The sequence below is a fragment of the Labrus mixtus genome, chromosome 2 (genome assembly GCF_963584025.1).
Source record: "Labrus mixtus chromosome 2, fLabMix1.1, whole genome shotgun sequence".
Lineage (NCBI taxonomy): Eukaryota > Metazoa > Chordata > Actinopteri > Labriformes > Labridae > Labrus > Labrus mixtus.
Genome location: NC_083613.1, coordinates 18,421,438 through 18,433,004, shown reverse-complemented (window position 1 = coordinate 18,433,004; position 11,567 = coordinate 18,421,438). Strand labels below are relative to the sequence as shown.

General features: G+C 38.5%; 2 protein-coding genes across 2 annotated transcripts; both read right to left on the bottom strand.

Moving 5' to 3' along the window:
* Positions 1 to 755: 755 nt before the first annotated feature.
* On the bottom strand, positions 756 to 4,664 carry atf4a (activating transcription factor 4a). Its single transcript, XM_061054130.1, has 4 exons — positions 4,492 to 4,664; positions 3,275 to 3,454; positions 2,611 to 2,931; positions 756 to 2,464 (listed from the first exon to the last, which is right to left on the bottom strand). The coding sequence occupies exons 2-4, from the start codon at positions 3,321 to 3,323 to the stop codon at positions 1,494 to 1,496; spliced, it is 1,341 nt and encodes a 446-aa protein (XP_060910113.1). The 5' UTR covers positions 3,324 to 3,454; positions 4,492 to 4,664; the 3' UTR covers positions 756 to 1,493.
* A 3,429-nt stretch (positions 4,665 to 8,093) lies between these two features.
* Positions 8,094 to 10,812, bottom strand: rps19bp1 (ribosomal protein S19 binding protein 1). The gene is made up of 4 exons (XM_061054118.1): positions 10,638 to 10,812; positions 10,023 to 10,202; positions 9,733 to 9,830; positions 8,094 to 8,681 (listed from the first exon to the last, which is right to left on the bottom strand). Exons 1-4 carry the CDS (start codon positions 10,690 to 10,692, stop codon positions 8,535 to 8,537), a joined length of 480 nt encoding a protein of 159 aa, XP_060910101.1. The 5' UTR covers positions 10,693 to 10,812; the 3' UTR covers positions 8,094 to 8,534.
* Positions 10,813 to 11,567: the final 755 nt, after the last annotated feature.

Sequence of the window (11,567 nt, the reverse complement as noted above, 5' to 3'; positions counted from 1 at the left end):
TCTATGTAGGTCAATCCTGGGAGTTCACGCCCTTAATCACAGCAAACACACCTTTCAGAGTATCTGTATGACTCAAACATGACTCGTGAGTGAATTTCACCTCTGCTGGGCACAATACCAGTACAGCAGGATTTCTTTGAATTTGATCTCCATGACATTTCTCTATTTAAAAATAACCAATAAATTTGTTTTAATAATTATGTATGATTGTCTCATTGTTTTGTCATGTTGGACTGAGTCACCTTTCTATCCTAAATATTTTATGTTTCTATCACATGTAAAACTGTAGGACTTAGGACATTGTAGGACTGTAGGACATTCCTTATTACAAATCTGTCATAACTCACACAGGAATGTAACTAAATGGGTGTTATTTTAAATAAAGGTAATCACAGCCTTTTTATCATTTGTAGAATGCTGGTCAATTCAACACAGGATGAAGTTGTCATTTATTTCTAACATCCAGTAACACAATACTTTTATGTCCAGATTATTGCATTTATAGAATAACTTTATTGCAAAAAATTTTTTTTAGATGTTTTAATTATACAAGATGGACATCTTTTTTTTTAAACTGTTGAAATTCAAGGAATGTGAAGACATCACCCTAGGTTGTAAAAACTACTTATTTATGGAATAAATTAATAATTTAAGAGCAAGGTATAGCCTTGAAGTATTTTCCAGTTTTTCCACACAACACCAAATACTTAAGTTTAACTAGTATTCTTACCATAAGTAAAGACAACACAATTCCCTTGAGTACAGATTGATATTTATTAGAAAAGAAAAGAGCATTTTTACAAGCCAGGTGCATTAAGAGACTGAGCGACTAGAGCCACTATCAGGTTTATCCAGCATTAAATAACGAAAGCCACAATCGGCGAAGCAAAGGAGGAGAAAACTATATACACAAACACATCCATGAAGACAGTGTAACATCAAGAATTCATAAATAAGCAGAGGCCCCTTTCTGGTCATGAAGCTGTTAAGAGGAAGTTAGAAATTGGGTTGACAAAGGGTTAAAAGGGTTGGGTAACCAGGGTAAAAGTCGTATATCACTTGACTTATGTAGGACTTTTATTTTATTTCAACTGAGCTGTGGTATATAGTCTTCCAAGATGCTGGAGTATGAGGAATACTTAGGAGTTAGGTCTACATTACCACTAGGAGTTACAGTGATTATCATGCCTAGTCTACAAATATGCTACATGTCCTTTGGAACAAGTACTGCTAGTTTAAAAGTTAGTTCATTATGGGGATCTAACAGGGGACTGAGAGACAAGCATGTACAGATGCTTCACCTGACTACCTCCCAGCCCCCTGCTCTACACTAATAATCTCAACTTTCAGAGGCTTTTCTCTTCATCCAGCTATTCCCTATTTTCTGTTCAGGGGCCAGTTTCTCATTCTACTCTTAAAACAAATTGACAAGTCAAACGTGCATTAGAGTAGAATTGTAATGCCATCATTACTTTGTGCCAAACACGCTCTGGTTACTGCGCCACTGAGCTGGTCTTCCCCCGTCGGTGCTTACGTACTTCTTCCATCAGATCTTTCAAGTACTGAATTTCTCGGCTGATGGACTCCGCCTTCTCTGTCAACTCCTGGTTCCTCTTCTCCAGCTCTTCCATCTCTGTGCCCAGCAGCTCATGCTCCACCCTCTTCTTTTGTCTGTAGCGAGTGGCAGCTGTCTTGTTCTGCTCCATCTTCTTTATCTTCTTCTCCACCTTCGGAGCGCCAGACACTGATTTGACCTTGGGGGAGGAAGTCGCAGGGGGCTCTGGTTTTGAGTAGGGTTTGGTCCGGGACGAACCAGCTGATTGAGAGAGGGTTGGTTGCGGTGAGGGGAGGCGAGAAGGTGAGCTGGACCCGGACTCGATACCAGAGTCGCTGTCGCTATCACTCAATGGAGGTGAGACTATGACGGACTGGTCAGAGAGGGCCACGAGGGAGGGCTCTTCTTTCTTGGTGAGCACCACCACAATGTGCCCAGATGAGGGAAGGGAACACACAATGGGGCTGCTGGTCTGAATACTTCCATTGGGAATGATGGTGGCTGTGAAGGATGTTGCTATTTTCTCTGCATCCAGGACATCAACTTCACTTCCAAGCTCCAATGTGTAGACCGGAGAGGAGGGGATGGGGGAGGGAGGCTCAGACTTCATGACAACCTCCTGCTCAGGAACAATCTCTGTCTTGTTGGCCTCAGTAGCCCCAGGAAAGGAGAGCTCAAGTGGAAGAGCGGGGATGATAGGCAATGACAGCTTGAGGCTGTTGTTCAGAACAGGGATGGTTGTGTCAAAGGAGTCTAGATCCAGATCCATGTGGGAGTCAAGTGAGGCCAAGAGGTCCTCTGGGGAGTTGGGGGACTCATCTGATGTGCAGGAGCCAATAAGGGAATCCAGGTCAAATTCACTCAGATCAATTTTTTCTGACATCCAGTCCATGCCTGCAAAAGCATCATCTGTTGAAAAAGAGAATTTTTATTCATTGATATTTGGTCAGAAATAATTGTTTTCATTGATTACTTCCTAGAGAATGATTTTTTCCCCATTTTTTAAAAAATATATCTTAAATATTTTTGAAAGGAATACTTATATCCCCACTCACCTTTGCCATCGTCTGCTCCTACATGGGCATCAAGCAGGTCGCTGGTGCTCAGCCAGGGAAAAGACAAAGAGTCTGATACGTCCTTGGTTCCATGGAAAGAGGTATGGGAGGGAGTAAGAGAGAGGGGAGAAGGAGGTGGGGAGGCAGAAGAGAGTGGTGAGGACGACAGGGTCTGATAAGGAGACTGGGAAGAAGCAAAGGAGAAGGAGGAGGAGAGGGGTGAAGCTGGTGCCTTCCCCTCTAGAGAGGAAGAGGGAGAAAGAGCTTCATCGTCTTGGTCCAGAAGGGGCCCCATGGGGTCAGCCATCAGAAATGAGGGCCCTGTGGAAAAGGATATTGGCTTTAAGCACATCTTTTTACACAAATTATAAAATCTGTTTTAAATTATAGCCCTGATTTTTGACAAGGGATTTGATGCTACACAAATCATCACTTAGAATTTAGGCTTCAGTAAATTTGATAATCCTCAAAGCAAATTGTGGGACAAAGTATTAATCTATATTGAATAGACAAATGATAGATTATGTTGATAGGAGTTTGAAAACTATTTACTACTTTTTTCCTATATTTTGTGAAAAATCAAGATCTTAAGCGATTTCCATCTCAGTGCTTGGTCATTCAGTATGTTTCGAGTGGGAACATGTGTCATTGTCACATCACCCACCTAAGTACAGGGCCTCCACGTCCTCCAACACGAGCTGGGAGAGTGTCATGGCAGCTGCTGGTCAGTGGTTGTTGTGAAAAGGTGAACAATAACAAAGAGGAGTCTGATGACGTTAACAAGTCGAGAGGTTCGGTTGTGCTGTCGACGGCAGCAGAGCTGAGGGTGGTTGCCGAGAGAGACCTGCATAGGGGACACCAATATAAGACATGTTATTGTGAGAACATTTGAATCACATGCAGATTTATTGTTTGGCACAATAGGGGGGGAAAAGCATTGTAAGAGTCTGTCAGTAACAACTTAATGTCCACCACAGGTGAATACTTCAACAAATTTAAGAGCCATATTTATAAATATGAAAAGGCTGTCCATCCAAAGTTAATATACAAAACGTATATCAATGTAATCCATGGTTGACAACACGTTTAAAAAAGCAAACTGTAACTGATTAAGTGGAAATATCACTATAGTTTCTACACTCCCTGGAATAAGAACACATTCACTGACTAATTACCTACATGTTAACAATACAGCTTTCCTACTAGTGTGTGCTCAGGACGTCAAAGCTGTTTGCACAGGGGGAGGGGAGGGGAGGCTAAATTTGGACAAGTCTTCCTCTAAGCGTCAAAGCAGCGTTGACGGGGAAGTACTCAGCCCTGTACCGGGGAATAACATTTCCTAATTTGGTCATGAACTGGACGGTAACTCCGCCCACAATGGTGCGTCACGGCGGAGAAGTGGGAGGGCACCCGCCATTTTCACTACAGAGCCATCTGTGCAAATGCTGGGTGAGGACAGTGCGCGCCATTTTGGACGCGCCACGTTGTCAATGTTGTATACACACACAGACACTAACAATATTAAGAAACATCCTAAATGTTAATTTTTTTGTGCGAAAACAATTTAAATTAAAGCCATATATTGTCTTGGATTGTGACTTAGTAAATCGTTAACATGCGTCGCCAACACTTAAAAAAAGGAGACCTTATGAAGTACCGCCTGACTTCATCTGACAGTCTGTAATTTGACACTACCATTAATTCAGAACCAGGAAATGTACATTATATAACTCTAAACATGCTTTTTCTAGTTATCACACGAATAAAAATAATAATGGCCTATTTTTACGTGCTCAAAAAGTTTGTTGCATGTAAAACAGTACCAAGAAAAGTTGACATTCTTCACTCACGGATATAAATCATACTTTAAAAAGTACTTACGCCATTTTGCCAAGAATAGCCAGTGCTTTTGCCGCTGCACTGCCGGGTTATTGCCGCTGCAAAGGTAGCCGCCGCACGCCTTTAGACTGCCATTTTAACGCGGGTGCGTGTACACCAGGGATCTATATTCTCTTCTGAAGCTTCTCGGAACGAAAGACGAGTGTGGAAAGGCTCCCCGGTATATAAAGGGCCGAAGCACCGCCGTATGCATTCCTCCGCGGTGTCAATCCGCAGAGGCGTTTGTTGTCAGTGTAAATAAGTGCGCAGGACAGAGGAGTGTCCGTTTCAATGAAATTAATTTCCGAGCAGTAACGAATGGATGCGTGCAAAAGCTTAGTCCCAAACAACGGTATGATTACTACGCCCGAGACCTTCTCGTGATTGGCTAAATGTGCAATGAAGAAATGAGGAAATAGATCCATATGGCGCTTTACACACGAGTGCCTCCCTACGTCAAATGTAGGTCAAATACGAAATGTAAACATTGAAAGGAAATGGAGGAATGACATTTAACTATGCGTACGAATTTACACAATGTATTGCATTTCAAGTTTTTATTTATTAAAGAAGCATACATTTAAATATGACAGTCAAAAAATGTCAGTCTTGGGTTCTGTCCCCTTTGTGTACCCCTTCAATTAGACTTATTTGTGTTTTTAACCATATTCATGGTTTTATCTTTTGTTTTTGACGACAGCTTGTTGAATGCATTAATGGTCAACAAGTAATAGTCTCTTCATACTGTGGTGAAGCCAATGAAAATATTAAACATAGTAGACAATTACGCTTATTTAGCCTACAGTTTAAGCTGTCAATTAGGAAAACTCTCTAATCTACTTAAATCTACTTATTGTATTTTTATCGCTTATTTTCCTTTAGCCTTCTTCACTTATATTTTCAATTTGTCCTCTTGCACCCATAGTTTACACCGTACAGTCTCTGTGAATTAATTGCAGCTTTTGCTTAAACTCAATGAACTCAGCTGTAGTTCTCTGTATGTTGGTTGTGAAATAGACTGCCCCCTGGTGGTTACATGCAAGCGTTACATGCATGCATTTCAGCCTTACATCATTTTAAGAGAATATCACATTTTTGCAGATCAAAATACCTTTCAAGCTTTGGTGAGAAAGGGTAATCAATCAATCCTTATGTATCAGATTAAATGTTTATCCAAAGTAATGATTATTACATCAGACTGAATTAAAGCAGGTGAGGTTAAATAAGGCACACAAAAAAGAGTGTGTGGCACATTTCATACAAAGAAGCTGTGAAAAGTCTTGACATAATTGATTTAAGGCAAATATATAACTGAAAGTTCTGCATTAATTAAAAAGCATAAATTGCAAGAACACAATTACTAAAATTGTGTTCATTATGTTCAGTCTATGATTGAGTCCTGTCTAATGCTGCAACAATAAGAGTTAATACAGCAGATAGTATATGTGCAAAATTTGTGTTGAATATAAAACATTTTAAATGAATAAAAAGAAAAAACAATCAGCAGTAGGGGTCGTACAAAATATCGATATGGCAAAATATCATCATCATGACGTGTGATACAATAATCCAAGAGCTGGTGCCAAATATCTATATTTTATTTTATTTTTAAAAGAGGCAATAAATATATTTCCCTGGCAATTTGAGTTACCATGTCACTACTTAATGACTCCTCAGAGTGACCCTTGTCACATGAATGAGTAACATAAATGGAAGTTAAATGGCAAAGGAAAAAGTTGACAGCCAGATAAAAGAGGAGGAAAGGATGTAGCATGATTAGAGGTGAAAGCGGCACCAACTTGCAGTGAATAAATACTTCATTGTGCACTTTACCTTTAAGGGGCATTATATATTCTTTAGTTCATCAGAAAACATAATGTTTCATTAAATGGTTTTCTTTTAATATATCATTATTGTGGGCCTGAATTGTGTATCTTGAGTGTCTCTGCCATTCTCACATGTAATGAGCAAGGATGCATCTCTTCACTTAACTCTAAACATTTAGTCTAATTTTTAGTATTAAGATGAATCACTGTATACGTGTAGCTCTGTAATAACCTACATAGATTTAGGTGAAAAAATATGTTAAAGACTGATTAAATAAACATAGGTATGAAAATGTTCTGTTCATTCTGTTTACAATATTTTTCTCACTTTTACAAAAAGCCCCGTTTCATAAGTGAATCCAATGCAGCAGTGCTTCACCTGCACTCGTTCTTATAACCTGCTGTGGGTATCTCTTCTGGTTGTAAATTGTGTACCATGTAAAACGTCGATGAGAAAATGCCAACATTTAACAATTGATTTATTACCTCTGTTAACTTTTATCATAATGAAAATAAAGATCAAAGGCATATGATGATCGTGATATGATAATCAAAGTAAGAAGTAAATATCCTCACTTATCTTTATAAGGTATCCACTCCATGTACAACAATGGTAAAAATAATATGTTAGTGTTGATGAAACCATAAAAAAAAAACTTTAACTGCTCATCAATAACAAAGTTCAAAATCACACCACTTGAAAGAATGATCATTGTTCTTTCCTACTCTATTGTCCATTGTGTAACGTTCCAGACTGTTCTGAGTGGTTCTGCTATCACTGTCCTTTACACTTTCATTTTCGCCATAAAGGTTTGAAGGCCGATTTGAACATTTTCACTGGTTGTACCTGCAAAATATGTATTAGTAATTTGAGTGTTTATTGCATGGCCTTGCGGAACAGTCCTTACATTTCACTGCACATCTGTATGAGCATGTGACAAATAAAAATCTTGAATCTTGAAATGCTTGAAATAATACAACTCAAACTGTTATTCTCAAGAACTTGTTTCCTTGTTTGCAAAACGCCCAAAAGTTCTGCTTCTATTGGAATGAAAACAATATTTTATTTAGTGTAATTTAAGTCCGACAGTCCATAAAGGTGATGGCTCCACCGCGCACACACACCCTCACCATGACACTGTACAAGTGCTCATCCCATATGTGTTACAATGATGCTACTTACATTGTTAGCATTACCTTTTATAAAACTAATTAGTTTGATGTTATAAAGAGCAGTGATTGTATCATTCACTGCAACAGGAAAAAAGGACACCTTAAACTTTATTATGTCATTAAAACATGCATTTCTGTCTTTTTGAACTGAGCTGAATTTCTCTTGTTTTTTAATAACCCAAAAGCTTTTTTTTCTGGAATGAGTCTTCAAAGTTGATCATTGGTGAGCCATTAAAAGCAGTTCAATAAGAATTTCTCTTTGCCAGTAGATTTGTCTGCTGCACCATGATGAGTAAAAGAATACTAAATGACCGTGGGATTCTTTTTATTCAAATTTAGAAAAAATCTGGTGTGAAGTCTTGACTCAACTAAAATCTAGCACAGACCGGACCACAGCTGCATCAATGAAGCGATTAGTGGATCGAAACAAAATGAAAACAAAATAAATCTCCAATGATTTTTACAATTGATTGACCGGAACCAAAGTTTTTCAATAGAATAGAATGTCAATATATGATCGATATCGGAGAACAGTGGAACAATGAAAAGAACAGAATCCCACTTAAAATTAAAAATATGGAGAAAAGTTCAACAATTTCAAACACAAAAAAGAAACATTTTTATTGTGTTATTTTTTTCGTAGATAAGTCCTTCCATGTGAAAATGAAGTGACTTCAATGGTTTGGCAGTTTCACTTAAACAACAGTCAAAATGCGGCTTCTAAAAACTTTTAATAAGCGGCACCATCTCTTGAGAAATGATGAGCAATGACTCCTTTTTGGATAAGCACATTAACTAATGACTCTGTAAATAGATTCTAGATGGAGACATTTAAGAATGAAATGTATACAGCTGAATGTGTCTGCAGTTACAATTAAACTTTCAACTCATATAAACATTATACCTCTAAGTCTTCTTTGCCCATTGCCGAGACGTGCAGTAAATTTACCTGCCAGAACCTAACCTGGTCCAGAAATCGTCTATGGTCATCAAAACACAGCTGTGGAGTTTCCACTGTGTCCGTATTGTTTGTTTGGGTGTGCTTTATTAATTGTCCTCCACAGTCCTACCGAAGAATTCCTTCTGGAACTGCTGGAACTCCTCCTCTGTGAACAAAGACTCTGGCTCCTTAGCTTTCTTAGCAGGTCGCTCGGGGCGATTCCTGGACTGTCTCCCTGAGTTGTGGTTTAAGATCTAAGTTAGGAGAGAGAGAAAGAGAAAGTCTATAACTTTGACCAAACTAGCTGAAATATGTAAACAGTAGGAAGACACAATTGCAAATATGAATGTAAAAGAGTGGGAAATGGAGGAGAGAGAGATATGCGAAATGACTTGTGGGAAAGTAGCAACAGGTCGGATTTGAACCCGGTCACTTTTTAAATTAAGAACTTCAGCAGCACCGAGATTGAAACTTCCATTTGGCGTGCCAGTGTTGTTTGTGGCATGGCAGTTTCACAGGGACGGGTCTGCTTCGTTTTGAGACATGGCACCTGAAGTACAGCAGCATCTACTGGGGCCGATGGCGGTGGGCCAGTGCCTTGTACCACTTGTCTTTCACACCAGTATAGCCCATCTTCCACCCCCATTATTCACATGCAAATCAATCGAGTGGTCTTCCTTTTAGGTAAGTACTGCCATAAATGTGTGAACTTCATATAATTATTGTTGCAGATGATAGCAGTGCGCTCGTCGCAAAGCTAATCTCAGTTTAGCCTAGCCAAGGTAGCCAGTCAAAATAATCGATCGCAGAAAGAGTGATCCCACTTGTATGTAACCTCACCTTAAGGAAATACTTATCATATCTTATCTGTTGTTATTAACAAGGCATTAACCATTTTCAGGGACATATTTGTGATTGCTTTAGAACCTGGGCTGCATATTGATTACACTTAAATAGTTTCACTGTAAGATGTACTGTATCACCAACAGACTGTATTTCACATAGTCAATAAAGACCATACAAATGTACACATTATTGGCTGTAAATGTCGCAAAGCAGGACGACTGTTGTACGATATGTAATCTACATATGAATCACGGTGGTGAAAGATGGGCCGTACTAAGAGAAGAGTGGTAACATGGTTTCGGCCTTCGGGGGAATCGTGACTAAGCACGGTACGGGACAACTTTGCCAGTGTGAGTGCGCCCTTAGACAGACTTGAGATTATTCCTCAATTGAAAAAGCTATGTATTGTAATAAAACATGAAGTATTGCAAAGAGTCATCAAGTTTCTGCCTGTGTTACCTTCAAAGTGTCCGCGTCTGTTGCTTTGTAGCCAGTTTCCATAAAGTACTTGAGGTTAGCACTCATCTGGCTCTTCCTCTGCTTCTTTCTGAACTCCTCTACAATAAACAGCAAGGAAGAAGTTCAGAGTTATTGTTATTTCAAAAATGTTGTTATTCAAAACATGTCTCCCAATCTTGTCTTCGTGTTTTAATTCAGCCTTTTAAACAAGTTATTATTGGTCTATGCTTGAATTAGATACGTGAGTTCTATATAAGAAGGACTTCTCCAAATTCTGTGCTGTGACTGACCGACTGCAGATTTGATCCTCTTGTCTTTGACTGTAGCTTTGTTCTTGCCAGGGCCGAGGCGACCCTGTAACCTTTTGACCTGCTTGGTGACTCCCTGCCGCTTGGTGCTCACAAGCTCCATGACTTTGGCCGAGCTGGGAGTCTGCTGCTGCTGCTTCTTCTTCTTGACTTTGCTGGCATCTGGCGGGATGCAAAAACAGAATAATTACAATACAAGGGCTGAAAACCAGATTTGGCTGTACAGTCAACGCTTCTCACTTCTTGTAGGTTATAGTCATATAACCTACATTATATTTCTTATAATGTTGTACTTAAGACATAAAAACGTATAGTCAAACAACCATTTGAGTCCGATTATAAAACAAAAAACAAAGTTAAACAATCTTGAGTCATCTTGAAGTTAGTAATACATCAGCACATGCAGATTATAGCTCCCAAATAAAGCTAAATTAGAATAAAAAAAAGATTAGATTTGCGCTCCAGGACAGACGCATTGATTCAATTTGATTGAATGAGCTGCTTGAAACAAAACTCGAAATCACAAATTCCGGTTGGGTTTGTTAGAGGACTGTGATGTCCGATGATAATGTAGCTGAACTAAAGTGATGCACTAACCTTTAATGTCATTACTCAGCAGCTCCAATCCTCTTCTGATCAACGACGCCGACATCCCAGTGTTATAAAGTCAGGTTTTGAAGAAATGCTACCCACATCAATAAGAATGTGTATTCAAGTCTTGAAGGCAACGTGTGGGTCTATCAACATCCGGTACACTACCCTAGTGTATCACTTGAAAGCAGCCGTCTAGCAAACAATCGAAGGAAAGTAAAGTTCCGCACTGCCAACCTGTAGCTACATTTTCAATACCCATTCTACAAATGCTGGTTATAATCATAGACTATAAATAATAAGTTTATACTGATAATAATAATAATAATAATAATAATAATAATGATAATGATAATGATAATAACAATGAAAATAATGAATCATTTCTGCAGGTATACTGAAAACGATGCTCATCTCTATTGCTGTACTATTTTTATGCAGACGTCTGTTATATTAAATGTGACCTTAGATAATAACTATAGGCAATAATAAGAGTACCTTTAATTTAGATGCACATTTTAGTTTATCCACTGAAACGGAAATCTGCTCTGTAAATCTAGCTAGTGTTTTATTTTTCTTAACTTTGTTGAATCAACATGCCACTTTTTTAAACAGTGCTTAAATGTGCTCAACATAAATAATAATAATGATAATAATAATAATAATAAATTAGATGTATATAGCGCTTTTCTAAATACTTAAAGACGCTTTGACAGGAAACAACCAAAAACACAGCAAAAACTAAGAGAACAATACAACATAGAAGTAGTGTAAAGTGGAGGTCATGAAGGACAGGGGTGATGTGATCTCGGATAGGAAATAGGAATAAGGCTAATAATAATATGATCTATAGGCCTATGTAGGCCTTGCCTATATTGAAAATAAATACATAGTTGGGACAAGAAAACTACATCCACTTAGTTTAAAACGAGTAGA

What these genes read in the sequence shown, in the direction of transcription:
- atf4a (XM_061054130.1), bottom strand. Translation starts at nt 3,323, where the DNA reads ATGACACTCTCCCAGCTCGTGTTGGAGGACGTGGAGGCCCTGTACTTA. An exon ending in CGTGGAGGCCCTGTACTTAG is followed by an intron (nt 2,932 to 3,274) that starts GTGGGTGATGTG and finishes CCTTTTCCACAG; the next exon opens with GGCCCTCATTTCTGATGGCT. An exon ending in AGGAGCAGACGATGGCAAAG is followed by an intron (nt 2,465 to 2,610) that starts GTGAGTGGGGAT and finishes CTTTTTCAACAG; the next exon opens with ATGATGCTTTTGCAGGCATG.
- rps19bp1 (XM_061054118.1), bottom strand. Translation starts at nt 10,692, where the DNA reads ATGTCGGCGTCGTTGATCAGAAGAGGATTGGAGCTGCTGAGTAATGAC. An exon ending in GCTGAGTAATGACATTAAAG is followed by an intron (nt 10,203 to 10,637) that starts GTTAGTGCATCA and finishes GCATCCCGCCAG; the next exon opens with ATGCCAGCAAAGTCAAGAAG. An exon ending in GAGGATCAAATCTGCAGTCG is followed by an intron (nt 9,831 to 10,022) that starts GTCAGTCACAGC and finishes TGTTTATTGTAG; the next exon opens with AGGAGTTCAGAAAGAAGCAG.